Raw genomic sequence first — 25,963 nt, forward strand, 5'->3', positions numbered from 1 at the left:
GCAGATGGAAGGCTTACATAAGTCAAAGTGCCTGGAGTTAGCTGAGGTTGACCCAGATCTGAACTACTTCTACGGTGAGATAAATGCCGTCAGCTTCGACACGCATACAGCCAGCCAACCCTGCCTATGGTTCATCACTGTCTCGGCAGTCGAAAAAGTGCCGAGTGCCAGCTGAGACATTTTCCACAGAAGGACCTGTGTCGTAATATGTACATCTATGTCCGTAGCTATGCTGTGAATACAAATCGCCGTTTTTCATGCTGGTCGAGCCTTACTGTGGCCGATATACTTCCCCTCTGCCGTCATCCAGGCTTAGTACCAAATCAGCATCCGCAAGCACAGCTTCGCGGTGACTAATTATAATCTTGGTACACCCTGCAAATGCTTCTCTCATCAGGTGAAACATGCGTCCCTCGGTATCTTCATCCATGCTTGCCGTCCCTTCGTCTATCAAAACCAACTTTGATCTCGTAATCTGCCTATGCAGCATGGCGCGTGCAAGTTGAAACAGCTGCTTTTGTCCAACTGAGAATCTCATGGCGCGCATTTCAGCGCCCAAGCCACCGTGCCTCAGAACGTGGTCCCAGAGCCCAACTCGTCGCAGAATCCCAGCCAACGTGTCATCTGTCGGGAAGTTTCCCGGACGAGACGAAAACTCGAGAGGATCCATATTAAAGCGAACGGATGCCCCAAATTCGACTCCACTTTGCGTAATGGTGGTGATGCGATTTCTTAGTAAGTTGCGAGGGATAGTCCGAAGTTCTCGGCCATCTATATGGATGCTGCCGGTATACTCTAGCAAATGAAGCAAGGCTAACATCAGAGAGGTTTTGCCACTGGTAATTGTTGTTAGAAATTTGATGTGAGCCTTAAATAGAATGAATCAAGACGTAAACTGGTGTTCCTACCTTCCAGTTCGGCCAACCAGCCCAACCGTTTGTCCAGGTTGGATAGTTACTGTTATGTTTTCGAGCGCAACATGCGGTTTTTCGGTATCCGCTCTAGGATGAGTTTCGTCAGCCTCTCTCGCTGCAAGTCGGGCGCAAAAGTATTGTACTTATACATGGCGCTGACGCAGTCCAGGTCAACCCTGCCAGATAGTGGCCATTGATCAGGCACATCCTCACATTTCTCTTCGTCATCCTCTTTCGGCGTCATTCTGGCAAAGTCTCTGATGCGAGCGACAGCGCCAAAGGTATTCTCCATTTCGACAAAGAAACGGACAGTCTGAGAAGTAAAGTCGCTGAAGGAGATGAGACCCAGCAGAGCCAAGCCCATTGCGGAGGCGGATGTAGTCTTTTTGAAGTTGAGTGCCAGACTGACAATGCACACGGCTGCAGTCGCCGTAACAAAGTCCATGACCGAAATTAGCCATTGCTGAATGGCAAAAAGAAAATAGAGCGGTTTTTGGGACTCATCGAGGATGCGATACAGATGCCTGACGAAGTCCTCCTCCATTTGAAATGCACGAATATGCTCAATACCGGTGCTACTCTCGGTAGAGTGGCTGACCAGCGTCTTTGTGCTGTCGAGCTCCAGGATTCTTAGTTGTCGAGAGGTACGCAAGTAAAAATGCTGCAGAACGAATAATATAAAAAGGAACAGCGGTATGATGGGGGTGGCGTAGGTCGCACCCGATGAGATAATGCTGACATCGATCAAGAGCGATACAAAACCTAATCAGATTAGCTACACGTTAGCCAGGGTAATGGGACCATGTTACGAACCCCAGATAGTCGGCATGATAGCCATAGGTAACTCTTGTGTTGCCATAGACGTGTCTTGGCTGAACCTGTTTAGCAATTCGCCAGCATCTTGCTCTGTCAGAAATTCGAACGTGGCTCTGTTCGTCGCATCCAATAGTGCCCAGTGCAACGAGGTAGCTGATTTAATGTTGATGAAATAGAAAAAGGCGCTAGCAAGCCATATTATTAGCAGAAGGAGTAGGCCTATCAGTCACCGATTAAACTTACTACGCCTGCAAGTATGATAGAACAGGTGCAATGAGTCCTAGCCCGGCATACCCGATGTAGTACAGACGATTATCGGGATTATCAGCCAACCAGAAACGAACATAGATTCCTAGCAGAGCAGCATGTTAATAACAAAGGGGATAAATGAGACGTCGGGGGTTGGCGTACGAGGCATTTTCTCAGCAACAGCGGCGATAGCAATACTCGAAAGCCATAGTATCACGCAGTAGAGCCCCGCTGGTCTGAGGAAGTACTTATACAGTGTGAAATCTCCGTATTTCTTGTTGGATAAATTGTCTCGTGCGCCGCTGCTCGCGGTTGGTATGACTTGAGGTGGCTCAAATTCCTTCTCAGTGGGCACAGCTGTAGCAGCAGCAAGTTCGGCTTGAGAGGTGCTCTGGCCGCCCATTTGTCTCGATTGAATATCATTATATGACTCTGATTCGGTCTGAATCTGCTCCAAAGACCTTATTTCGACTTGACCCGTGTCGTCCAGTTTATAGATGGCGTCTGCATCCACCAGGTGTTGCCCTAGGATATGATTAGCGCCACACACACGCCGACACATGAGCAAATTGGAGGATCGCGTACTCATGCTAGTAGTCATGACAATTGTGCTCGCATTATCTGCCAGATAATGACTCTCCGAAAAGAGTCGGATCCGAATAGTCGACGACGTCTCCCTGTCCAACGAACTGAATGGGTCGTCCAGGACAAGAAGTTCGGCCTGGGTATACAGAGTGCGCGCAAGAGACTGCAAAAATTAGCGATTCGAATGTACTCGGCAAGTTGAAGAACTCACAATTCTTTGCTTCTGTCCCCCACTAAGATTGCAACCGTCACTTCCGCAGATTGTTTGATCGCGGGCCGGCAGGCGAGCTATATCGACATCTAATGCACAGATGTGTAAAACTTGTCGGTATAAAAGGGCATTATAGGATCGACCTGCCATGATGTTGTTTTGAATGGTAGTGTTTTGTATCCAAGGCACTTGGGCACAATACGCAATGGAAAGTGACGCAAGTGTGACTGTGCCACACCTGGTTGGGACCTCACCAAGAATAGTCCTCAGTAGCGTAGACTTGCCAGAGCCGACTGGACCGTAGACCATCGTAATACCTCCAAGAGGGACATGCATAGACACATCGTTCAGAATGGAGCCTGACAAGTCTGTACAGACCGACACACGGGTGATTTCCACAGGATAGGGCACAACTGAGGTGGTGAGTCGCTGGCGATTACGCAGGTTAGACGAGGCCTGAGATACAGCACCGGGCAATAGATCATCGGTGTCGACGACGCCAGCTTGCAAGGCAAAGCATCGGGCATCTTCCGTTTCTGAGAGGTTGAGATAATTCTGGATGCGGACGAGGCAAGCAAAGCCACTCGACCAGCTGCTCAAAGTTTGGACAAAAGCAGAAAGCGGACTAGAGACTAGAGTGACGACGGCGAGCGTCGTGAAGAAGCGCGCTACCGAGATGGGCTCTGACGCTCTTGTCCAGAAGATGGTACCGGCAATGACAAGAACCGGTGTCATAGCCGTCGCAAAATCTCCAATACCGAACGTCGCCGCGATTTGGTGGCGATTTGTCATGGATACATCGATTTCGCTTTCAAACTGTTTTTGGAGACGATTAGACAAGACAGTATTGAGGCCAAGCATCTTGATGTCTTTGATCTGCACCAAAATGTTGGAGGTTGCTGCAATTCGATCCTGCATGTGCTCATTCCACTTTCTGCGGGTTGCTATCATATGGCGAGCAACATATGCAGAGCCAATGCTGGTAATGACGGTGGGGATAATGGTGAAAAGGGTGGCGGCACCGACAAAAACAGCCAAGATTCCTATGCCAAGACCCATCTCGAGCAACCGGGCCCAACTCTCATACGAAAGCGAGATCAAATGGGTCACGCCAGTAACATCGACATTCATCAAGGTAACGGCAGCAGCCTCGGCTAAATCATCGGCTGGCAGCTTGAGCGACTTGTGATAGATGGCTGAAATCAGAATGCCTCTGACACCGATCATTATTTGGTTTTTGAGGTGAATGTACCAAGATTTGGAGACGGCCTTGCCGACATAAATGGCTGTTGTGGCGAGGATCAGGCCTCTGATGAGACCGATGGGCGATTCTGTATCTGAAGCCACAGCATTAACCACATCCTGCAACAAGAATGGCTGTGCAAAGTTGAAGCCAACGGCTAATAGCCGTGGCAAAATAATGTACAAGAATGGCCAAGGCATAGTCAAAACGCAAGCTTTGATAAGAGCCCATCTCGACACTTTATTAGTCTCGTCCCAGCGGCGCTGAAAGTGCTGATAGAGGAGCTCGGCCTCGAGATGTGGCCCAACGCCAGGGAGAACATTCATGGTAATTTCTCGGCGGAACCCGAATAATAGGAGCGGGTTGACCCATAGTAACAAGGATCGATTCCAGAAGCCAGCGAGAGCCTCTTGCCCTAGTGAGGATCGCAGAGCTTTGGACCGAATCAAATTTCGCTTAGAGACTTCTTCGAGGCAGATGAGAACAAGCTTAAGGGCAGGTAGCGGAACGTGCAGTCGTGCGATGGATTCGAGCCCGTTTCGATGAAAGTAAGTCCAAGTTGTACCAACGTCGAAGATCATAGTCAGAGTCAAGGCCAGGCCAAGGAATGAAGGCGGACGAAGAAAATACAGGTGGCCAACCACGACCATGATGCCCATGCATGCCGCGCTGATACTGGTCATAATGGCAGCTGCCTGGGCCAGCTGGGACTCGAGCGCGGATTGAGACCAGAGCACAGCGTTTGCTATTTGTATCCCAACCATGGCAAGGGCGCAGAAAATCTTGATCCATAGCAAGACACCAGATCGAACGACGTTAGTACCATGGAAGAGCGTGTAAATGTAAAAAGGCGTTGCAAAGACGATGACAGAGGCAGGAATAATATGGAGCATGGTATGCTCGAAAAGCAACGTAAAATCAAAATGGCCAAGCAGCCGTGGACCGAATGAGTCGTCCATGATATATACAACGTCGACAGGTGCGAACCTGCAACTTCCAAATATTGGGAGCAAGCCAGAATGCGGGAGAGGATAACAGATCGGACGGAGATGTGGGCGGCAGCGGGAGAAATACTCCAGCTGGCATGGGTGGGCGCAGTTATAGTCAGAAGATGTGCATGCTATATTAAACGACTGGTTTGTGCTCATCCATTAACGGCCAAACAAACCGGTGGACCCGTTAGATGAGCTTTGCTGGGTGGTGGGCAAGACTGAGGGGGACGGAGGGCATGCTGCATGCTGCATGCTGGCTGCATGTATGTATGGCTGTATGTATGTAGGTATGTATGTATGTATGCATGTACTCCGTAGTCTAAACAGCCCGTAGCCCGGAGAAATACCTGAATCCCACCTTCCTGGTTAGGCGGCTTGGACGCATCTGTTTCTCGCCGTGTCCTTTGCCGCAGCACTCCTTAATAGTTGAGTGATGGCAGCAGTCGAAGCCTGTCAGCTTGGGGTGTGTTGCGACAAGTCGGGGACTCCGATCACCCCTCTCCCGCCCGCGTCTTCTCTGGGGTAGCTTCAAGTAATGTGTTTGGCAGCTTTTGGATAGTGCCCTTGGGGAAAAGTTCCAGAAGTCAGTACCAGACGGGTTTAGAAGTTTGTTGTTGATGCCAAATCCATAGTGCCCCCCCCCCCAAAATCAGAAAACCATAGATGACGCCGCCCCAGTAGGCTCTGCGTCATCGTCATCTGCCGGCGCGCCATTCACTTTAATCACATAGTGGCAACGGATGCTGAAATTTGACCCGACCACAGCAGCGGCTGAGTGAGCCTCGCCATTTCTATGCAATGACGCGCCTGGTACGCGATTATGGATGTGATGGAAGCTATACTTTGTATTCAGAGGCCACTTCCCGAGAGCATGGAAGTTGACGCTATTATACACTGATCAATAGAAAGTACAGCGCAAAGTCTATGTGTAGTCTATCATCGAAGAAGAAGAAGGGGAATATGTTCCCAAATTGTCAGAGCCTATTTTGTGCCCAGAGTTGCGTCTTTATTAGCACTTTCCTCCTCCAATTCATAGGCACCAGAACTATAGATATGGCCTGCCATTCTGCCTCGCAAAAGTAAATTGTAGTCTTTGGAAGGCGGTGAGACGGCTGTAAAAAAAAAAAAAATTCAGCTTTCGAGCCCCATGTTACCAGACACAGCTCATGGTTACTAACCGGGAAGGCCTTGTGCCGTTGTAATGGCCATGGCGAGATAGAGAGCAGAGTGCCAAAAGTGCATGTTGGGCTGGATTGTCTTTGATTTGCGACCTGCAGGAGTTCCGAATATGCCGGCTATTGTCTTGCGATTTGGGGATGATGTAGCCCAAGTACAGTACTCTGCAGCAGCATCAGAGTAGGGAGGGGGGGGGGGGCAAGATAAATAACTAGAAAAAATAAACTAGAAAAATCTCAAAAACGGAGACTCGCTTCGGAGCCCCCGGCCTGGTAGGCTGTGTTCCCGAGTGCATTGGACAAAGACCAACTGCGACGACACATTATGACGGGCGGCTTTGGTGCGCTGTTCAAGGTCCAAGTCTAGTGTAAATGATTTGTACTACAAGTGATACAAATGGCTTGAATGGGTGTGAATGATGAAAGAACTAGGGGGGGAACATGCCAGCGTGTTTGCTACGTGTTATAAAATAGCCAGCCAACCACGTCAAGTATTCCCACCAAGTATGTACGTGATAAAGTGTGGCCATGCCCTGCTGCTGCTGCTGCTGCTGCTGCTGCGCCGAGATGAATAGCATCGAAAACATTTCATCTGTTTCAACAAAGGAGTGCATGCATGTTTCATGCTGCACAAACTCGCCCAGTATCCCGGTTTGTTGACAACTGGTCTCAGACAGCAAACAGGCTTGCAGGCCGGTTTTTTGTCCACACGGCGCTGATGATCGAGGGCTGTACTGTAAGCGCTATATAAACGTCAGCTCAAAGAGCTTTCGCCAAGCCAACCAAGCCGCAGCTGATTTCGAATCGGGTTTGTCGGGGTTGCGAGGGGCATGGCAGTGCCTCGTGGCGGGTGGGTGGGAGAAAGAAAATGGATGCCCAAGGTAGGCAGAGGGGTGAACTTGGTTGCTTGGCCAAGTCCAGCTAAATACAAAAATACCTACCTACTGGGCTGCCACAGGTTACATCCAGAGCAACGTGACCTGCATATGATGATGGCTGTGACGGCATTGCCAGCCAGCGAATCAACGGCTGTGGCAAGACGCTTTAGTAGGACGCTGAAAGAAAGGTTTGAAAAAAAAAAAAAAAAAAGAATTGTCTGCCGTGTCTGCCTCCCCTCTGGCTGACTCTGATTATCTTGACTGAATGTTTCAGTTCTTCTTGTGCCGCCGTCGCCTCGATCGCGTCGTTTTCTAGACACGACACTGCCCAATGTCCCATGTTTGATGCATACCACCAGCACATGGTTATTGCTAGTGTGTATCAGTATGGTGGTATGCACGACCGCTCAATGTTGGCTTAATCAATTGCAGCAATTCCTCCGCGGTCCACACCATCATCTGCTTGCGGACCCGGCGCGGATACGGAGCACACACCCCCCAGGCCCCCTTTTCCCCTTACCCCCATGGGCTCTGGGGGACAAAAAAAACTGTCGCTCATTATTGATGGATGCTGTGTTCTTGACCGCAGCTACACACCAGAAGAAGCTAATGAATATTTTTCAAAATCTAGAGTATATTCTTTAATCAAGCTCGAGCCTATAGAATTTTTTTTTCTGTCATTTTAGAGCGGCTTGTTACTATAAGTTTGGCTGGCATTTGAGCCCTCCCCCCTGCTCAAACATCTATATGGGGGACTGATGCCAGCGACAATAGCACCTTGTTTGCTTGTCTCCCGATTTCATCGCGCAGTGTCCAACCCGAGATCCTAATATGTATCGACCCTCTATTGTTTCACACGTCGCAATATCGCAATATCGCAATATGCTTAAACCCCATCTTCCAACCACGTCAAGTGGTCAAATTGCAACCCTCCCAACCTCCCTCCGCATCGTCTTTATTAGTACCATCAACACCAACGCAATACCGGTGCTGCAGCCACCTGCAACCTGCGCCTCCCGCCACACATCGTGGCAGCACCTCTTTGGAGCCCAGCGCGTGTTCCCTAGGCCCAAGGGGGTAGCGCATCATGACAAGGATTGGCAGGTCGACTAGGGTATTATCGCTCTGTCGTCGCTCGCATAAGCAGGCCGTCAATTCGTCGCCTTATTTTTAGCGTCATCCACCTTGGCCCACTATCTTCGCTTCACCCCATTTCTGTCGAGATACGGGGAGGGTGCAGAGCTACCGACTTATGAGGAAAATCATACATGTTACTTTAATTTTTTAGTCTTTGCTCTCACAGCACAGTCAGGCGGGCCAGGTTATGATGTAATTGGTTATTGGTACCAACTATTTCCTAAATCTCGTCTTTTCCGCAACCAGATGTGAATCTTGTCTTTTGAAGACGGTGTAATAATTCACAGAATAGACTTGGCAGGATCAGGAGCAATAGAGAATGTATAATTATATTAATAGCTTATACTTCTATATATAATAATAACTAAAGCTTAAATTCCGTGGCCCTCGAAAAGAGTGTTGCGGAGGATGGCTTTGCCGACGCCCAAGGAGATGACGAGGCGGCGGTCTGGATTTAGTCAAGGTTAGATTTGATCTGATAATGGAATAAGATAACAGCGGGGGGATCTACTAGTAGCCATGCTCGCAGTACTGTGTAGGAAAGGGAAAATTGGACTTGAATCACGTAGACGCTGGCAAGCAATAGTACTGTCATTTAACAAGATTCAAGTTTAATTAGGAGCCGATAATCTAACCGCAAGACATTCCAGGGATTCGAGACTCGAGATTTTTATAAGCTAAAAATTTTAATCTCTAGTTACGGCGGGCAAACGCGGCGCCATCAGCATCACCATTCTAGCCACGTTCTGTCCTATAATTGGCGCCACGCCGCCACGATTACTGATTACGAAAAACTCTGATTCTCTCGTATGAATATAAAAAGGCCCATTCTAACCTCCTAAAGGCCTTCTCTTGTCTCGTCTGCCGTGGGTCGGCTTCCTTCCAGCCGACCCATCCAAGTCCAGTTCGCTGATGCTCACCACTCCCGTGCTGACCTCTTGAGCTTCGATACATACGACGGCGAGGTCAAGCGCAGACGGCTAATCAAATTTTTACGGTGTAAAAAAGAGCCAAGAAACTCCAAAAAAGGAGGGCGAGAGACGAGTCTTGGCGTGACTAAAGGCTTCGAGAACGCCAGTACGAAACGTCTTGAGCGTCGATACATCATGGAGACGGGCATGAAGAGCTCCAAGGCAGCCTTTCATCAAGGTCATCAACTATAGGGAAGAAGAGAGAAAAGAAAACTCAGAAAGGGGACGGCGAGAGACGAAACATGTCATGACCAAGGGCCTTTGAGTACACCAGGAAGAAAAGAAGTGATCGCTGATCGTCTTCTTCCTGTCGCAGCGTATAGCTCCGAAGCAGAATGAAAAGGAAAGCATTTTGGCCCCGGTGAAGTGCAATGCCGGGGACAAAAGAAGAAAAGAAAAAATCGCCCTCTGGAGGCAGTGCAATACCATGGACAAAGAAAAAGAAGACAACAAAAATTATTCCGCGGTACCTACCGGACCAGTGACAGTTCAAGGGGTTAGTATGCCTCGCGCAGGGCCTTGAAGAAGGTCACCCCCATGTCAACCTCTTGAGCGTCGATACATCATAGGACGGGTGATTCCTCCGTCGGAATAATCATCTATAAGAAGGTTGAAGAGAGAAAAGAAAATTCGGAAAGGGGACGGCGAGAAACGAGTTTTATGCCACCCAAGGCCGTTCCTTCCTTTTCCATATGAGCGCTCGCTTCCACAAAGGACATGGCTGCCAGCTGGCAGCACATCCGGCTGGCTAAGTCATCAACTACCAACAGGAGCCAGGAAAGGCCGACTTTCCGCGGACAAAGGCCTCACTGGGCAGCCAAAAACTCTTACCTACTATTACTTACTGGGCAAGCGGCAATGCGGCCGATAGGCAACAGCTTGACAAGCTCCAAGCTCCATTTCTGGCCACTACCGACGCCAGATGCATACCTGCCTTGTGCCGCTAAGCTACCTACTTAAAAGAATGGGCACGTGCCCTTGTTTGGAAAATCACTTTGCCAAAGATGCTAATTGCTTTCATACAGTGGCTTAGATCTGCTCGTCATCTTTTAACAACTTGAATCCGAACAAGAGCTTTCGCGCCGTCCCTTGTCGACTTAGACGCCCAAATGGGAGCCGGCTCTTCTCTCGACCAAATTGCCATGCCGCACCGACCTACATCTGGCTATTCTGGTGCCAGTCCTGGTGACTGCTCACAGACGCTTGTGCCACGCATAGAACATGCCTCGCCGTAGATATTGAACGCCTGACCGGCCTTTCTTCCGACTGCTGGTGTCAGGTGCTCGCAAGAGACACAGGGCATATATTGGATGATAGAGATGTTCCGCGCGTCAGCTGCCATTGCTAGATCTTTCGTGATCTCTACGGTCGAGTGGTTAACCTATCGCCCTTTGCTCTCACAGCTGGCCACGCCTGTCGCTTATTGTGTCAAGCATGACGCGAGAAAAGACGTTGCGTCCACACAGAAACTACCGGTACGCAGCTCGCCATCCAAGGCAATAAAGATGCCTCGTTTCCTAACATCTATCCATATAGGCAAAGACTTTCAAGTCTCATGACGACATCCTCAAGGGCCACCTTACACCCTTACCATCCAACGAGGCCATCTTTCCTCAAGACGAAATACACGTCTCTCTGCCACTACTTTCCCAGCTGGCTCCTCCATCGCTGATCACGCGACATAAAAATCGACACTTCTCGAAAAGTTCGGACGATCCTACTGACCCTGTCATAAAGAGTCTTCCGCTATGCCATAAGCTGAAAGGGCCAAGTTCGAAATGGATTATCGGCAGATATCGCAAGTGTAGTCTTAGTCAAATCCTGCAATATTGCCTTTTGTTAAAGGATAGTGCTCAGTCAAGGCATTGTGTAAAGAACGTCCGTCATTAATTCTTCTCTGTCCAAAAAATATAGACAGTGAATGCCAGCTCCAGCGTTGTTAGTTCGCTGCCACCGAGTTCAGATAAGTAATCCACCCACACAATCGTCTTCAGTCCGAGATCTGTTAGAGTAATTTTTTGATTGGTATATTCTCTCGGCTGGCTACAGTGAAAGTCAATGACCTCAGTGTCAAGAATCAGCGAGCAGATTTGATATATTGTACATGCGAAGTAGAGGCTCCCATCTGAGACTGAATAAAGACACGAGCCGAGCGGTGCCGGAATCAGTCACATTTACCGCGTATCTTCAAGAAATCAAGTGATATTATCTCGATCATAAAATATAGACGATTGCGAATACCAGATTCGTCAACACGAGGATTTCTAAAAGATGCTCCCTTGCTTTCAAGAGGGAACGGGACGTGTCTGCACGCACTGAAGCACCGCTGGCCACGTCTCGCGCGACTGGAGGCTAGCGTGTTTCCACTCATTTTGCGAGTGACAGAGTGTTTGTTAAAGATGTATGCAGTGAGGAGAGAAACCTTCGAGCTTTTCCCGAGAAGAATCGTACTCTGGCCGATGCTTCCCAATTGACGAGACGGAGAGGCGACTGTGGACGAGGATTTTCTGGCTCACAAAGTAGCGCCGCCAAACGGCACGGCTGCAAGTTCAAATCTTGCCGAATGCGCAAAGTCATCTTGACAAAGCACCTGCGAGTTGAACACGAAACGGGGGATTTTTTTCTTCTTGAAATATGCAAATTCCGTTGCATGTCGTGGTTGGGTACTGATGGCCGCTTTGAGAAGGTGCACTTCCCCGCCACCGGGATTTCGCGTGGCTGTCAATGTTAGCAGTAGTTGGCCAAGCTCTTTTCTGTTTGCGCTCGGCCATTCCACCATTCCGCCATTCTCTATCACGATAATAACCCGTCATCAATAACGGCCAACATTTATTGTCAAAGAAAGCACCTTTTATCACCTCCTCTTTCCTGCTCATGAAATTGCATCTTTCTGACATCAGACATTACCCGATACTCGCTTTGCTCTGCGCAAAAGCCTTCGCCTGAAGATGGAGGACCAGTTTGGCGGCCGCACCGACGACGATTTGTTCTTCGACGAAGATTTCGAGCCAGTCGACGGTGTAGCTACCATTGTACACGACGATGTGCCCGTCCGAATTGACTCACGCTATATCACATATCCAAGCTCAGTGCCTCATCCTGCGGATATCGAGGCTGCGCTTGCCCCTCTGGCTGCTGCTGAAGCCGCCGCTGCAGCAGCAGCAGCAAATAAAAGAAAGGCACGTAGAAGACGCAAGTCAAAGTCCCCCAAGCAGCCCGTACCGCCACGAGGAGGTCTCGCACAATCTAGATTCGCAGAGAGGCCAGCAGCGAATCCGCCGAATCAACAGCAGCGACATCGCGAGCCACATCTACCCGACCCATCCTTGTCGACCGCGAGCCGAGACCAGATAAATGGCGAAGGTAGCTCCAGTAGTGCCACTGCGAAAGCTCCGGCCCCTCGCGACCGGCAGAACAATGGAAGGAATCAGGGAAAGCCTTCCGATAACTCTATTGATGCGCGGGCGCAGTCCGGCGCGAACCCTCGCCAGAAGTTGACAGAAGAAGAAATGACTGCCAAGATGGAGAAAATGAAACTACTGTCAGCAGAGAAGACGCGCAAGTTCGAGAAAGCCGAAAAAGACGAAAAACAACATGCAGAAGCCTATGCGCGCGGAATGGAAGAAGCGCGACGCCAGCGTGCCGAGGCGGAAGAGAAGCGGCGACAAAATGAAGAGCAGCGCCGCCGCCTGGAAGAGGAGCGTACAAAGAACCGAGAACGTAAACTCAAAGCCATAAATATGAAGCAGGACGGGTGGGACCAAGGCAAGGAGGTCACGGTTGAGGAAGATTCGCGGCGACCGGCGCGTGCAGTTAAAGCCTCTCACGGGTCAGGCTTGCGCGGGAGCCGTTTCGCTCCGGACTCGAGCGAAGGCGACAAGACAGTCACCCCGAATCGGACAGATGACGAAAGGCCGTTTGATGAACGATCTCGTCGCGGTGGACGAGGCAGAGGCAGCCGAGGTGAGGGACGAGGCGGACGGGGCGGACGGGGCGGACGAGGTGGACGAGGAGGCCGTGGCGGAGCCGCTGGCAACGGCCGAAGCCCGCCGGTAGCTCTCGTGCCGAAAGCTGAGGACTTTCCGTCGCTACCACCTCAAACAGACGCTCAAAAAGGTCCTGCGGAGGGCGATGAATCGAAACCTGCCACCCTGGCGCCGTTGCCTAGATTCGCACCGGCTATCGGAAAATGGGAAGATGACATGGAGTTTCTGGACGAGACGAATAGCGCCGCCGCTGCACACAACTAATGTATAATGAAAATGACTGTGTAACGTTGAAGGATTATAAAGGTAGGGTACACAAGGGCATGGCAAACAGACTGTTACAACGGGGGCAGCGTCAACTATTTTGGTTTAGGTATTCTGGTTCAGGTATTTCGGTATGACACACAAAGCAAACAGCGCATACACCCACTTCAGTTTTTATGCTCAATGCACAATCTTTAGAATCCCATCTCGCACAGCAGATCTCACCGGCAAACCAACCAGATGCGGCAACAGGGTATATGTAAAGAGTCGCAAGCTCCCAATTAACTCCGATATGTACAATTTTTTGAAATATTTTGCCGAATAACCAGTGTCCGGCAGCCCCATCAACACCAAGTCGCATGCAATATCCACTCGACCAAGTCTTCAACGTATAGTACAACCTGCCATCCGCCGCCTACCATCCGCCGCGATAGCCGCGACCACCTTTGCCTCTGTATCCTCCTCCGTGCCCTCTCGGTCCCCTTGGACCGCCGCCACCGCCGCCGGGACCATCATCGTCGTGCATCGTCCTAGCCCTAGTCTTCATTTCCCTTGGGAACGCATCATATGTCTTGCGCATCTGCGCAAAGCCCAGATGCATCTTGCCGTAAAAGTGATCCGCCAGGCGGCGGTCGTTATCTAGGCGACTGAGGTACGCGCCGCACACGTCGCAGACTTGCAGCTTCTGGTGGCCCGAGGGTCCCGAGGTATCCGCGAGGGCCTTGAGCTCCCTTTCCTTTTCTGCTTTTGCTTGCATGGCCTGGCGCACGCGGAACAGCTCGTCTTGCGCACGCGAAACCTCCGACATGGAGCCGAGTATCTCGACCTCGAGAAGACCGTTGTGAATAGACGTGTTGAGATCGGAAATCGCTTTCAACTGTGAGGCAAAGGAAATGACGTGTCAGCAAAAGGTGTTGAAGGATGCAGCGTGAACACACTGAGTTGTGCTTACCATGACATTGGTCTGTCGAATCTCTTCTGGCGTCTTTTTTAAGCGCCGTTGGGCAGCCTCGATGCCTCTGTTGCACTCGTCGATATACTGGTACAAGTGTCTGATATAATCATATTCGAAACCGAGCTTGCTCTTTTCGCGTTCAGACATGGCGTCGTACTCGGTCTTTAGAGCTTCCGAGTGGATTTTCGGGCAGGGTCCCAGGTCCTGCTTCGTGTTGGTGAAGAGAATGTGAGGACATGTGCCGGCAATGTAGGAGCGACACAGCTTCGGGTCGGAGAAGGAAACTTTGGCGGCTTGCGACGTCACGGATGCGCCCATGAGCTGCTCGAGCAGCTTTCGTTGTTCCGCAGCCATGGTTGAGACGCGATGCGATTGTGCTGAGCCTTATGCAACCGATGCGCAAAGATGGCCGGCAATTCGGATTGTTTGCAAGTCCAAATATACGAAGAGATAATGCTCAACAAGTACGACGAGTGATGTTAACCCGATTCAATGTCGCTTTGTAGTGTCCCACGCCAAAGCGAGTCTGGAAGGCAGACAAGATATTGCCACCTCTGACCGCCTGCCAGCGCCCCCACGGCGCTTCACTACAAGGCACGCCACGTCGCCTGGCAAGCCCGTATCGCGGCAAGCTAGGCTGAGAGCTTCCTCTTGATGCGCTCCTTTCCCTTAAATTCGCCAGCCAGTGTATCGGTCTGAGATGGAACTTCTGCCGCAATCAGCGCAGAAGATTTAAAGTCTTCTTCTCACAATGGCGCGGCTATTGTCACTCCTTCTTTTCCTTGTTTCCAGCATCCTTGCAATCGCTTCCACCGACTATCATGAGCAGCTGAATCTACGGCCATTGCCCCTGTCGGGCTTGCTAGCGAGCTTCAACTTTCGATCCAACATTACAGTAGACGACTTTGAGACGCAAAATTTTAGAATCTTTCCCAGGTCGCTCGCGCAAATTTTACAATACGCCGGCACCCGCGAGCTGCACTTGCGATTTGCTCTAGGGCGCTGGGATACAGAGACGTGGGGAGCGCGGCCGTGGGATGGACGCAAAGAGGGTGGACAGGGTGTCGAGCTCTGGGCATGGCTGGACGCGCAGTCGGACACCGAGGCAGATAAGAAATGGCTGGTTCTGACCAACGCGCTGTCGGGGCTGTTTTGTGCCAGTCTCAACTTTATTGACGAGACCCGAACCATCCGCCCCGTCATGTCTTTTCAGCCCGAAGGCAACCACTCGGATGCGATACTGGCCAACACGCGGCTACTGCATGGAGTGTTGCCGCATGAGGTTGTTTGCACGGAGAACTTGACACCGTTCCTGAAGCTACTCCCATGCAAAGGAAAGGCTGGCATCGCGAGTTTGCTTGACGGCCACAAGCTATTCGATGCCTCTTTTCAAAGCATGGCCATCGATGTGAAGCCAATCTGTGACGCCGATGGAAAGTGCGTCTTGCAAATGGAGGAAACGATTGACATGGTACTTGATGTGAATCGATCAAAGCGACCCAGAGGTATTTACACGGTTTTGTGGTGTTGGGTGTCGACTACGCTAACAAGGGCACCAGACAATCCGATTCCGCGACCGCCAAATGAAAACGAGCTCGTCTGCGACACATCCAAACCCTACCATGCACACGACACCTGCTTCCCCGCTGATCACATGCTTGGCCAGGACTGGACATTGTCACAGGTTTTTGGTCGGCCCATGCAGGGCGCTTGCCCCCTCACAGACGCCTCGGTGCCGCCCGTCTGTCTGCACATTCCCCATTCGCGAAGCGTGTATTCTTCAGACGGGTCGCACGAGATTAAAGATGCCGAAAGCCCCAAGCGATGCTACACCATTCCTGCGGAGGGTGAATTCACCCTTGTCCTGACGCAGCCCGAGGTGGTGGTTGAAGGCAAGGGCCTCGAGGTCAATGACCCCGAAACGCCGATACTCTTTGCTGAGCGCAGTTTGACAGGCTACGGCCAACAAAACGGCGGCGTCCAGGCCATCCTCACGAACCCTAGTGACGAAGAAGTCGAGTTTGTCTACATGGAGTCGCTACCTTGGTTCATGCGCATCTACCTACACACCCTGTCCACAAAGATATCGTCTACTGGCTCCATGACAACAGGCCATAATGGCAGCGACATCATCAAAGAGATTTACTATCGCCCGGCGCTTGATCGCGAGCGTGGCACGCAGCTGGAGCTTCTTGTCCAGATTCCGCCCCGCTGCACCGTTTTTCTCACCTACGACTTTGAAAAGTCCATTTTGAGGTACACAGAATACCCACCTGATGCAAATCGCGGATTCGACGTTGCAGCCGCCGTCATCACAACCCTGCGGCCAAAGGCCATGAGCCTGCGCACCACCGGCCTGCTTCTCTACTTGCCCACACCGGATTTCAGCATGCCGTATAATGTCATCATCTTCACGTCGACAACCATTGCGCTCGCCTTTGGCGGCCTCTATAACATCATTGTGCGCCGGATGGTGGGGGCAAATGAAGTTGCGCCGGGGGCACTGAACTCGAAGCTTGTTAAGCTCATTTCACGTATAAAAGGGAAAACCGCAGTAGCGTAGAATCTTGCTAGATGAATTTTCTGTTTGGCGTTGACATGAGCTTGTCTATTTCATACTTTTGAAATATAAACCTCTTTCAAGGCATAGTCATGCGTGAACCGTTGTCTTTGAACAAAGTATAAATATCGCGTGCTCTATCGCGTGATATAGCACGCAGTATATAGGTTCTGTTTTGTAACTCTGCATTCAATCCACCGCGTCCAAGGCGCCAAGGATTGGCGGCGTCATGGCTGTAGTTGACGGACAGCGTTTATTCTATTGGATGAATGCTACTTGAATTAACAAATAGTTCACTCTGGTTCAGCTAATGAGGCGTAATCGGGATCGAGCTCTAGCTACCACTTTTCTCTCCCGACACTGGACTGCTCTTGTCCTCTTCCACATCCTGACTGTTTACTTCAACCTACACATCCTCATCCCCTCCGACGAGAACCCCAGCATAACAACCTTGGCGCGTAGACGGTCTTGCCGATATGGAGAGAGGATCGTCGGGCACTGTATATACAAAGTCGGGTCAAAGCAACATTATTAGCTGGTAATGTGACATCTCTCTAACAGTTATCTAAATGCATTTCTAATGATCAAGCAGCCACCCTAATCTCTCTATGATCTACATATATACCTGTTCCTGGGCCGTGATGGCGGATTTCAAGACACGGACAATAATGTCCAGTTCCTCCTCTGCCACCGTAAACGGCGGTGCTAGCAAGACGTGGTCTCCCCTTCTGCCATCCACAGTCAACCAGCCAGGGTAAACTGCCACACCAGCCTCGAATGCCGTCTGCTGAACCTGGATACCAAACGAAATCAAAGGGTCAAACGTTTCCTTGGTCTCTTTGTCCTTGACAAACTCGACCGCCCAGAACAGACCGCGTCCTCGAACATCACCCACCGAGGGGCACCCACTGAGCTCTGTCCGCAACTTGGCCTCGAGAAGCTTTCCCATTGCCGCGCACCGCGCTACAAGGTCATCACGGCGCACAATCTTTTGCACGGCCAGCGCTGTCGCGCATGCGACAGGATGTGCCTGGTATGTATGCCCGTGGTTGAACGAGCTCGTTCCTCGACGGATGACGTCGACTACTCTCTTGTGAGCCAGCACGGCGGCAATGGAGCAGTAGCCGCCACCAAGGCCTTTTGCCACGGTAACAAGATCGGGCACGACATCTTCGGGCTCAAAGGCAAAGTACGTTCCGCAGCGGCCTGTGCCGCACATAATCTCATCCAGAATCAGAAGAATGCCGTACTTGTCGCAGAGAGCCCGAGCACCACGCAAGTAGCCAGGCGGCGGTGGTACGCATCCTGCGGTGGCGCCGCCGACAGATTCGGCGAGGAAAGCAATGACTTTTGAAGGCCCGACTGCCAAGAATTCGTCTTCGAGCTCTTTTAGAAGCCGCTCGGTGAATTCTTCCATTGTTTCCTCGTCGAGCTTATACCGATACGCATAGGCGGGCGAGACATGCGAGACGTGTTGGTAGCCAAAGCCTTGATATGGGACCTTGCGGGCCAGGTTCGACGAAACAGAAAGCGAACCCATTGTGTTTCCATGATAGCTCTGTTGCCGAGACACAAAATGGACACGATCCGTCTCGCCCTTTTCGAAAAAGTATTGCCGCGCGAGCTTGAGCGCCGACTCGACCGCCTCGCTGCCACTGCACACAAAAAAGGCCTTTTCCAGCCCGTGCGGGCTTCCTTGAAGCATAAAGTTGGCCAAGTCTTCTGCTGCGGGCGTCGTGTAGGATTGCGTGTGCACGTAGCCGACTTTGCTGGCCTGACGGAGCATGGCCTGGGCGACTTCCTCGTTGCCGTGGCCGATGATGGCTACGGCCGCGCCGCCGCACGCGTCGAGAACGGTGCGCCCGTCTGCGAGATGGAGCTCGAGGCCTTTTGCAGACTCGACCATGGCGGGCTCTACTTTGAGGGACCGATGCATCAAGTGCGTGCCCTCCTCGGTTCGCGTCCCTGTCGCAAGAGGAGCGGACGTGTCGGCATTGCTGTGCGGAGACATGATACTAGGTATAGAACGAGTATGGCTTCGTAGTTCTGATAATCTAAAAGACATCTGAAGGTAGCCATCTTCTTATATTTATGCTTATCATGGCCTGCAGTTAACTTGCCCATCAACTGGCCAGAGACCCGAAAACCGACAGCGATACCGGCACTCTTCTCATGACACAAAGGTCGCCGATTAAAGGGCGTAACGACGACAAAACTGGAGCAGAATGGCATTTAGTCAAGTTTACTTCTTTTCTAGTGCCGTCGTCCATCTTCTTGACCGCCTGAGCCAAACTCGGTTCTGGCTCGGCTCTGAATGATGGCGGCCCGCTTCGCTGATTCCCAAAGAGGCAATTCTCGGATTTGAATAACACCATTAGAACCGACGTACATGGGGACGTAAAAAAGATGTCGACTCCGAAGCCATTAAAGTGGACTCCAATATATATATATATATCTTTTTCTATTGCTTTGATATCTCTCTATCCTTGTATCAAGTTTTTTTCCTCCACGTTCCATCAAACATGTCTGACAAGAAAAGCTCGGAGCGGCCAGAGCCTTTTGCGCGTGCGTTACAGCAATCCGACGAAGAGAGTGGTCTGGAAAACAGCCATGATGCCACAAGCAAAGAAGAACAATACTTGGACGGTTGGAGGGGGTGGATTGTTGTCGCCGCCTCGTCTTCTGCCCTATTCGTGTTTATGGGCGTGATATATTCGTGGGGTATTCTGCAGGCAGACTTGGCACGTAAATCCAACATGTCGCTGACAACGTTGACGTTTGTCGGTTCATTGGCAACATCATTCATGACTTCGATATGCATCTTTGTCGGAAAAGCTGTCCGCAGATTTGGATATCGGGAGACTGCCATTGCGGGAGCCATATTCCTCGGCCTGGGGGAGTTTGCATCGAGCTGGGTCACCCATCACCTCGGCGCACTCTTTGTCACTCATGGTGTCATTTTCGGCGTTGGCGGTGGCTTGACAATCTTGGTAACTAAAGAATCAAAATGGCAAAAAAAATCATCTAGTTTCCTTTTTTGCTAATTCGTGTTATAGCCGTGTTCTACTGCACCTTTAAAATGGTTTCGCAAGCGCCGTGGTCTCGCCACGGGCATCGTTTTTGGTGGTGGGAGTCTGGGCGCCGCCGTCATGGGCGTCGCAACAAATAGCATGGTGGGCCGCATCGGTGCTCCTTGGACTTTTCGAGTTTTGGGATTCATGCTGTGGGCAGTCTGTCTTCCGGCGGCCTGCTTATTGAAGCAGCCTGCTTCTGCGCAGAATTCGGTTCCGAAACTTCAATGGTAGGGCTTGCTTGGCCGTCCTAAAGTCGACCAAAACTTAGAGTGCTAAAACAGAATTAGGCAACGATTCAGAGACGTCGACTTTCTCATTGTCTTTTTTGGTTCCTCTTTGGCTTGTTTTCCGCTATTCGTTCCTCCTTATTTCATCCCCGTCTTTGCCCGTTCAATAAGTCAATCGGGAAACACTGCCATTATTGGCTTGACGATTTGGAATATTACGTCTACATTTGGACGGGTTTGCGCTGGTTACACTGCCGATTCTTTGATAGGGCCCCTGAACAGCTTCCTCGTTTCCATGATTTGCTGCGCAGTAAGCTCATTCGCCATTTGGCCTTTTGCCTCCAATATGGGGATTCTGGCCGCATTTGCTGCCATCAACGGCATAGGCTGCGGCTCCTTCTTCAGCTTGTTTCCTACGGTCCTCGGTTCCATGTTTGGTCAAGAAAATACAATGGGAGTACTACCCCTCATGTGGGGAGGGTGGTTCTTTGGTTTCTTTTTTGTGAGTTTGAAGGAATTCACTTTTACCTTGCTTGTACTCGGCTAACAGTCTCAGGGAACCCCAATCGCCGCACAGCTCTATGCGTTGGCGGGATCAAGGACCGACATTGCCGCATACCGGCCTGCGGCATTTTACGCAGGGGCAATGTCAGCCATTGGTATCATTTTCTTCCTTGTATTGCGTCTACGAAAGACGAAGAGAGTATTTACGAAGATATAAACCTGTTTCGGATAGCATCGGCACGTCGCGTAATTGACGAGGCAATGAATGGGGCGCGCACCATGAAGCTCGCAAAGTTGAGAAAGCCGGCCCAAAAAGAATAAAATGGATACATATGCAGCGATGACTGGTACAAATAGCATGACTCAAAACTGGATCCAAAAAAAAAATTCATTTATTATTTCCGGGTCGCTATGACAAGCCCTTCAACCGTGCTCGGCTCATCGCCACGGACACCGACGACCCACCCGTGGCCGGTTTCGGAAAACATTTGTTAGATTCTTTCCCGAGAAGCATGCATACATTCCCGAACGCCACTTCCATCCCCCCAGCCCTATCATATTATATGCCAGTTACCATAAGCTGGCCGGAGACATCTCCGCCATGCGAACGAGCCTGTCGTGCGACAATTGTCGGTAGGTGCTGTTTGTTCCTTTTGATCGAAAGTTGCCCAACATTTGACGGAGATTAGAGCATCCAAAGTAAAGTGCATACACGCTGGGACCGCACCCTGCCAGCGATGCCACCGGTCAAACATAGACGGTTGTGCACTCAGCTTGCCCAAGACGACTCCAATCGGAAAAGCGAGGCGCAAGAGAGCTCGACAGAGTCAGGTCTCGGTGACACCGTCCGACGCTCAAGATGAGGAAACCTGGGTGAGCACTTCACGGCAGCAGAGCGAGGCAACCGTCTCGCCGAATATAGTCACGGACCGCGAAGCTGGCGGGCTTGTTCGTCAAAGAGAATCTTTGACCGAGACTCATCCGTTAGCAGATCAATACGATAAAGATATCGTTGGCCGTCATATCCGCAGCCTGCCACCGGGTATCGTGATGAAATGTCTCAATGTCTTTACAAACAAATTCCCAGAGCTGGCAATATTACATCTTCCTAGCTTCATCTCCGAGCTTCGCTCACGCGGTTCAAAAGAAGCCATCGCCCTGTTGAGCGCAATCTTGGCGGTGACGCGCTCTCAAATATGCGTCTTGAATGCGTCTTGGGGAGACGGCCTCTTGCATCAAGAGCATTATGCTCTGTACGCCAAAGATCTCTTGCGTCATCTCATGTTGCAGTCTCCGAATGTTCAGGTAGTCCAAGCATTGCTCGTCATTACGCAGCATGAATGGGGCACTAGAGACTTTCACAAGGCGTGGATCTATTGCGGTAAGACTGCAAGAAAAGGCTGCAAAGGGGTGAAGACGATACTAACTAGGTCCCGACTAGGAGTCGCTGTTCGAATAATGCAAGCTCTCCATAGCCTGAGGGTGGCTCCGTATCCTTTGGACATGACTTCGGAAAGGAAGACGGACGCTACTTCGGAAGCCATCGAGACTCGCACATACTGGGCTTGCTTCATCATGGACTGCATGGTCAATTCGGGCACGTACAATCCACCGATGCTGTCAATGTCGGAAATGAACAAGTTGAAAATTCCGCGGCCCGTCGGCGTGGTCGAATTCGCGTTTGGGCCGGACTCGTCTTCTCGGGCGCCACGCAGCGACGAATCCTACGCCAATCACACGACGGGCATACTCGACATCACCCAAGGTTTTGAGATTCTCGTCGCCGGGTTTGACATCTGGAAGCAGCTGATGGCCTTTATTTTCCAAGACGGGCGCCGCGCACCAGGCATGTGTGCACCTCCAAACTGTCCATGGGTGCCGGGCTCGCCATGGTTTGTGTCCCGCAATCAGCTGGAGAATTGGAGGGCAAACCAACATCGGAAGCTCTATTACCCAAACAACTCGGTAGCGGTGCACATGACACTAGGATATGGCGAGACCTTTACGTATCTCAACCTCCTATACTACGTCAGGTAAGGTCACGTCAATTCAGAATCATCTGCAGTTCCTAATCAGCCGCGTCTTATTAGTACACTGATGCTCCATCGAGAGTATTTCCCGTTTCTGCCGACGCTCGAGTCAACGCCACAGGGTCCTGTTGATCATCCCATGCTCGAAGCCACAGCTCCAGAGGGGTGGTGGGATGAAAGTGCTCGAATCCTGTTCGGGGCGGCGGAAAACATAGCAAGGATCCTCCACGAATCTTGCGAATGCGGCGTGCATTTAATGACGCCATTCGCCGGCTTCTGTGCCTTTTCAGCAGGCTACCTGAACCTCTATGTCTACCATTTTCCGCGGATGAATCTGTGCCGAAGCCCGCAAGCGAAAGCATGCATGGACATGTGTCTCGACTATCTAAACGAGTTTCGAAAAGTCTGGACAATTGCAGACGGATGGGTAAGTTTTTTTCCTGTTGTATCGAATCCGAAATCCCATGTCCTGACTTTTGTCATCAAGATCAAGACTATTCAGCACGCTTCGCTATTGTATTCCCGGGCAGTGGAAAATCGGTCGCGATACCAAGGCAGAACAAGAACTGATTTTGACGTGCTGCATCAGTCGATTCATGAATTTCGCGGCATTGATCGATCGGATCAGCATACACAAGAAATTGATGGGGCCGATATATCCCGCCATGCAGACGCTCAGAGGCAGCCTGTTGAGGGCATCGTCCCCGAGGTCGATACAAATACGCTTCTGACGCAGCTGCTGGCAGAAGTGAGCAGCAACCTTGACGAGCAAGGCGCATGGTCGCAGTGGTGGCCGCCCGTGGAGGAGGTGTCTTTACCACCGACCAACTGAAATTTTCAGGTAGGACTTGAACAGAATATCCATGTATTCTGATGTGAGTATAAAGCAGTATATTGATATAGACGTAATTCAGCAGCCTTTAACCCTGCGGCAACATGTCTATCTAGAAACCTCATCGAGCATGGCGGACCTCGAGATTGTCAAAGGTGGCTTTTGTCTGAAACGCTCGAACACCATTGGTGCCGTGTTTAAACTTGTCATCGGATACAGTAAAGCTAGCAATCACATCACGACCGTGCATGACCTTGCAGTCCAAATGACTACCAACGGCGCGAACAGCCACATTGTACACCTTGTTGGTGTGAATCGGCGCGTCGACTGTCTTGATTGGGGTCCAGCCACCGTCCGCACGGCCAATGACAATCTTGCCGCTCGTGCCAATGCCCAGGTAGTAACCACGGTACGCATGCGCACCTTGCTGCAGATCCGTGGCGCGGAATATGATGCCCGCGTCGCCGGTGTTTTGACTGGGAATGGCAACGTCGACGGCAAAGTACTGGTCGGTAAAGTTGGTGTTGAGGGCAGCCTTGGCGCCGTCCGAGGCCATCGTCTTGAGCTTGCGGGAGCCCGTGTCCCAGACGCCGCCGTAGGTGGACCAGCCAATCATGTTGCTGTCCTTGAAGTTGTCCTGGACGCCCATGACAATGGGCTCAATGGTCCCGTCTTCGCGGAAACGCAGGCGGTCATAGGCCAGGTGTCGGTCGTTGCCGTCAGTGCTGCCGAGCGGATGGCGGTGGTAGACAATGTAGTGAATGTCAGTGCCGGGGACGGTGATGACGCCGTTGTGGCCCGATCCCGTGGCCACAGCCAGCTCCTGCTGAAGAATCTTGTCCAGCCGCTTAAAGGGCCCTATCGGGTTGTTGGAAATGCCATAGGACACGGCATAGTCGGGGCCGCCCCAGCCGCCCTCGCTCCAGAAGAGATAGTACTTGCCCTTGCGCTTGAACATTTGAGGCCCCTCGACGTAGTTTTCCGGCGTAATCTCCTTGTACTGGTCGCCATCAGGGAAGGTGCCGACGCTAATCATGTCTTCGTTGATGCGGACAACATTTGCGTGGCCGTGGCCACCGTAGTACATGTAGGCCTGACCGTCATCATCGATGAAGACGTCTTGGTCAATCGGCTGGGCTCCGTTGTAGTACTGACCTATGAGAGGCTTGCCAATCGGGTCTCGATATGGGCCTTCGGGGCGATCAGCCACGCCGACACCAATGCCACCGTATTCGTCATTTGTTTGAATGTCGTTGGCGGCGAAGTAGAGATAATATTTGCCGTTGCGCGAAATGGTAGCCGGAGCCCAGACTGCTCGCTTCGCCCACGGAAAGCTGGTCGTGTTTAAAATGTTTGGATGTTTGGTCCAGTTGATAAGATCAGGCGATGAAAAGGCGTCCAAAAACGTCTGTGCATCGTACGGGCGTGAGTAGGTCGGGTATACCCAATGCTCGCCGTTGTAGAAGTCGCTGTCTGGATCGGCGTACCAGCCGTCGACAAAGGGATTTCCAGCCGGATTGGTAGCAAAATCGAGATCGGAATCAGTCTGTCTACTAGCAGCTGACATTATAATTGCCGCAACAATGACAGAAATGTTCATATTCGCAATTGTAGAAAAGGTTGACTACAGTCCCAGACGAGGCACCAAGACGTCCGATGTCAAAGAATGGTATCGCCGCAGAGAAGGGTCACCGCCATCGACATTATATAAAGAGCTTGACCATGGGACTCTCTGCGGAGTGCAAAGGTCGCTTCACCTGCCAGATGCATACTAGTTAGCGTGGCTGCAGAAGGATGCATCGTGCAAGTTGAGCCCTACGTGGAGGACTTTGTCCAGAGGTCGACTGTCTTTGAGATTGAAACCGCGGCTTTTTCAAAGACGTTACAGGAAGTCTGATATCGATTGTAGTGCGTAGATGATGTTGAAAAGATTGAACAGTTCCAAAATGGCCCATAGAGTGTTTTTTTATGCAAACGCGACTGACTCTTTTGAAACTCGGCTCGTTGACAACACTTTAGCCCCGCACCCCGCGTCTGCACGATCAAGGTAGCCAAGATGCCGACAGCAACACCAGCCCTTGCAAACGGCCCTTTTATTGTGAATATACAGGTGCGCTCACTCACTCTGGCTAAACATATTAATAACGTGTCTATGGAAAGGCCTGAAAATGCTCCAGCTCCGTGGTAGTCTCTAAACGTCTTTTTACTATCCATCTTGTACTCGGTACCCTGGAGCAGGTTTCTTGTGCACAGTGTCGAGGTGGTATACTCCTACGTTTTCTTTAAGCGGACGCAGATTTAGCGGTACTGCAAGGTTGTATCGTCATGTTGCTTAGGAAAATATGTTTTTTTTTTTTTTT

At 51.0% G+C, this 25,963-nt stretch overlaps 7 protein-coding genes across 7 annotated transcripts; 3 read left to right on the forward strand and 4 right to left on the reverse strand.

The window, feature by feature from the left end:
* Nucleotides 1–960: 960 nt before the first annotated feature.
* BBA_05841 (ABC transporter, putative) lies at nucleotides 961–4,977 on the reverse strand (the record flags this gene model as incomplete). The annotated part of the gene is made up of 6 exons (XM_008600938.1): nucleotides 961–1,676; nucleotides 1,728–1,915; nucleotides 1,974–2,082; nucleotides 2,142–2,504; nucleotides 2,565–2,727; nucleotides 2,776–4,977. The coding sequence occupies 6 exons, from the start codon at nucleotides 4,975–4,977 to the stop codon at nucleotides 961–963; spliced, it is 3,741 nt and encodes a 1,246-aa protein (XP_008599160.1).
* Nucleotides 4,978–12,119: 7,142 nt separating this feature from the next.
* BBA_05842 (uncharacterized protein) lies at nucleotides 12,120–13,421 on the forward strand (the record flags this gene model as incomplete). Its single annotated transcript, XM_008600939.1, has 1 exon — nucleotides 12,120–13,421. The coding sequence occupies one exon, from the start codon at nucleotides 12,120–12,122 to the stop codon at nucleotides 13,419–13,421; it is 1,302 nt and encodes a 433-aa protein (XP_008599161.1).
* A 415-nt stretch (nucleotides 13,422–13,836) lies between these two features.
* Nucleotides 13,837–14,730, reverse strand: BBA_05843 (LUC7 protein; the record flags this gene model as incomplete). Its single annotated transcript, XM_008600940.1, has 2 exons — nucleotides 13,837–14,298; nucleotides 14,374–14,730. 2 exons carry the CDS (start codon nucleotides 14,728–14,730, stop codon nucleotides 13,837–13,839), a joined length of 819 nt encoding a protein of 272 aa, XP_008599162.1.
* A 397-nt stretch (nucleotides 14,731–15,127) lies between these two features.
* On the forward strand, nucleotides 15,128–16,939 carry BBA_05844 (GPI transamidase component GPI16; the record flags this gene model as incomplete). The annotated part of the gene is made up of 1 exon (XM_008600941.1): nucleotides 15,128–16,939. The coding sequence occupies one exon, from the start codon at nucleotides 15,128–15,130 to the stop codon at nucleotides 16,937–16,939; it is 1,812 nt and encodes a 603-aa protein (XP_008599163.1).
* A 610-nt stretch (nucleotides 16,940–17,549) lies between these two features.
* On the reverse strand, nucleotides 17,550–18,947 carry BBA_05845 (acetylornithine aminotransferase; the record flags this gene model as incomplete). Its single annotated transcript, XM_008600942.1, has 1 exon — nucleotides 17,550–18,947. One exon carries the CDS (start codon nucleotides 18,945–18,947, stop codon nucleotides 17,550–17,552), a length of 1,398 nt encoding a protein of 465 aa, XP_008599164.1.
* A 511-nt stretch (nucleotides 18,948–19,458) lies between these two features.
* Nucleotides 19,459–23,603, forward strand: BBA_05846 (fungal specific transcription factor; the record flags this gene model as incomplete). The annotated part of the gene is made up of 8 exons (XM_008600943.1): nucleotides 19,459–19,926; nucleotides 19,993–20,237; nucleotides 20,298–20,739; nucleotides 20,788–20,940; nucleotides 21,477–22,122; nucleotides 22,183–22,774; nucleotides 22,832–23,198; nucleotides 23,259–23,603. 8 exons carry the CDS (start codon nucleotides 19,459–19,461, stop codon nucleotides 23,601–23,603), a joined length of 3,258 nt encoding a protein of 1,085 aa, XP_008599165.1.
* A 121-nt stretch (nucleotides 23,604–23,724) lies between these two features.
* On the reverse strand, nucleotides 23,725–25,170 carry BBA_05847 (putative glycosyl hydrolase; the record flags this gene model as incomplete). Its single annotated transcript, XM_008600944.1, has 1 exon — nucleotides 23,725–25,170. One exon carries the CDS (start codon nucleotides 25,168–25,170, stop codon nucleotides 23,725–23,727), a length of 1,446 nt encoding a protein of 481 aa, XP_008599166.1.
* Between the last annotated feature and the right edge of the window lie 793 nt (nucleotides 25,171–25,963).

This window comes from Beauveria bassiana, assembly GCF_000280675.1.
Source record: "Beauveria bassiana ARSEF 2860 unplaced genomic scaffold BBA_S00016, whole genome shotgun sequence".
Lineage (NCBI taxonomy): Eukaryota > Fungi > Ascomycota > Sordariomycetes > Hypocreales > Cordycipitaceae > Beauveria > Beauveria bassiana.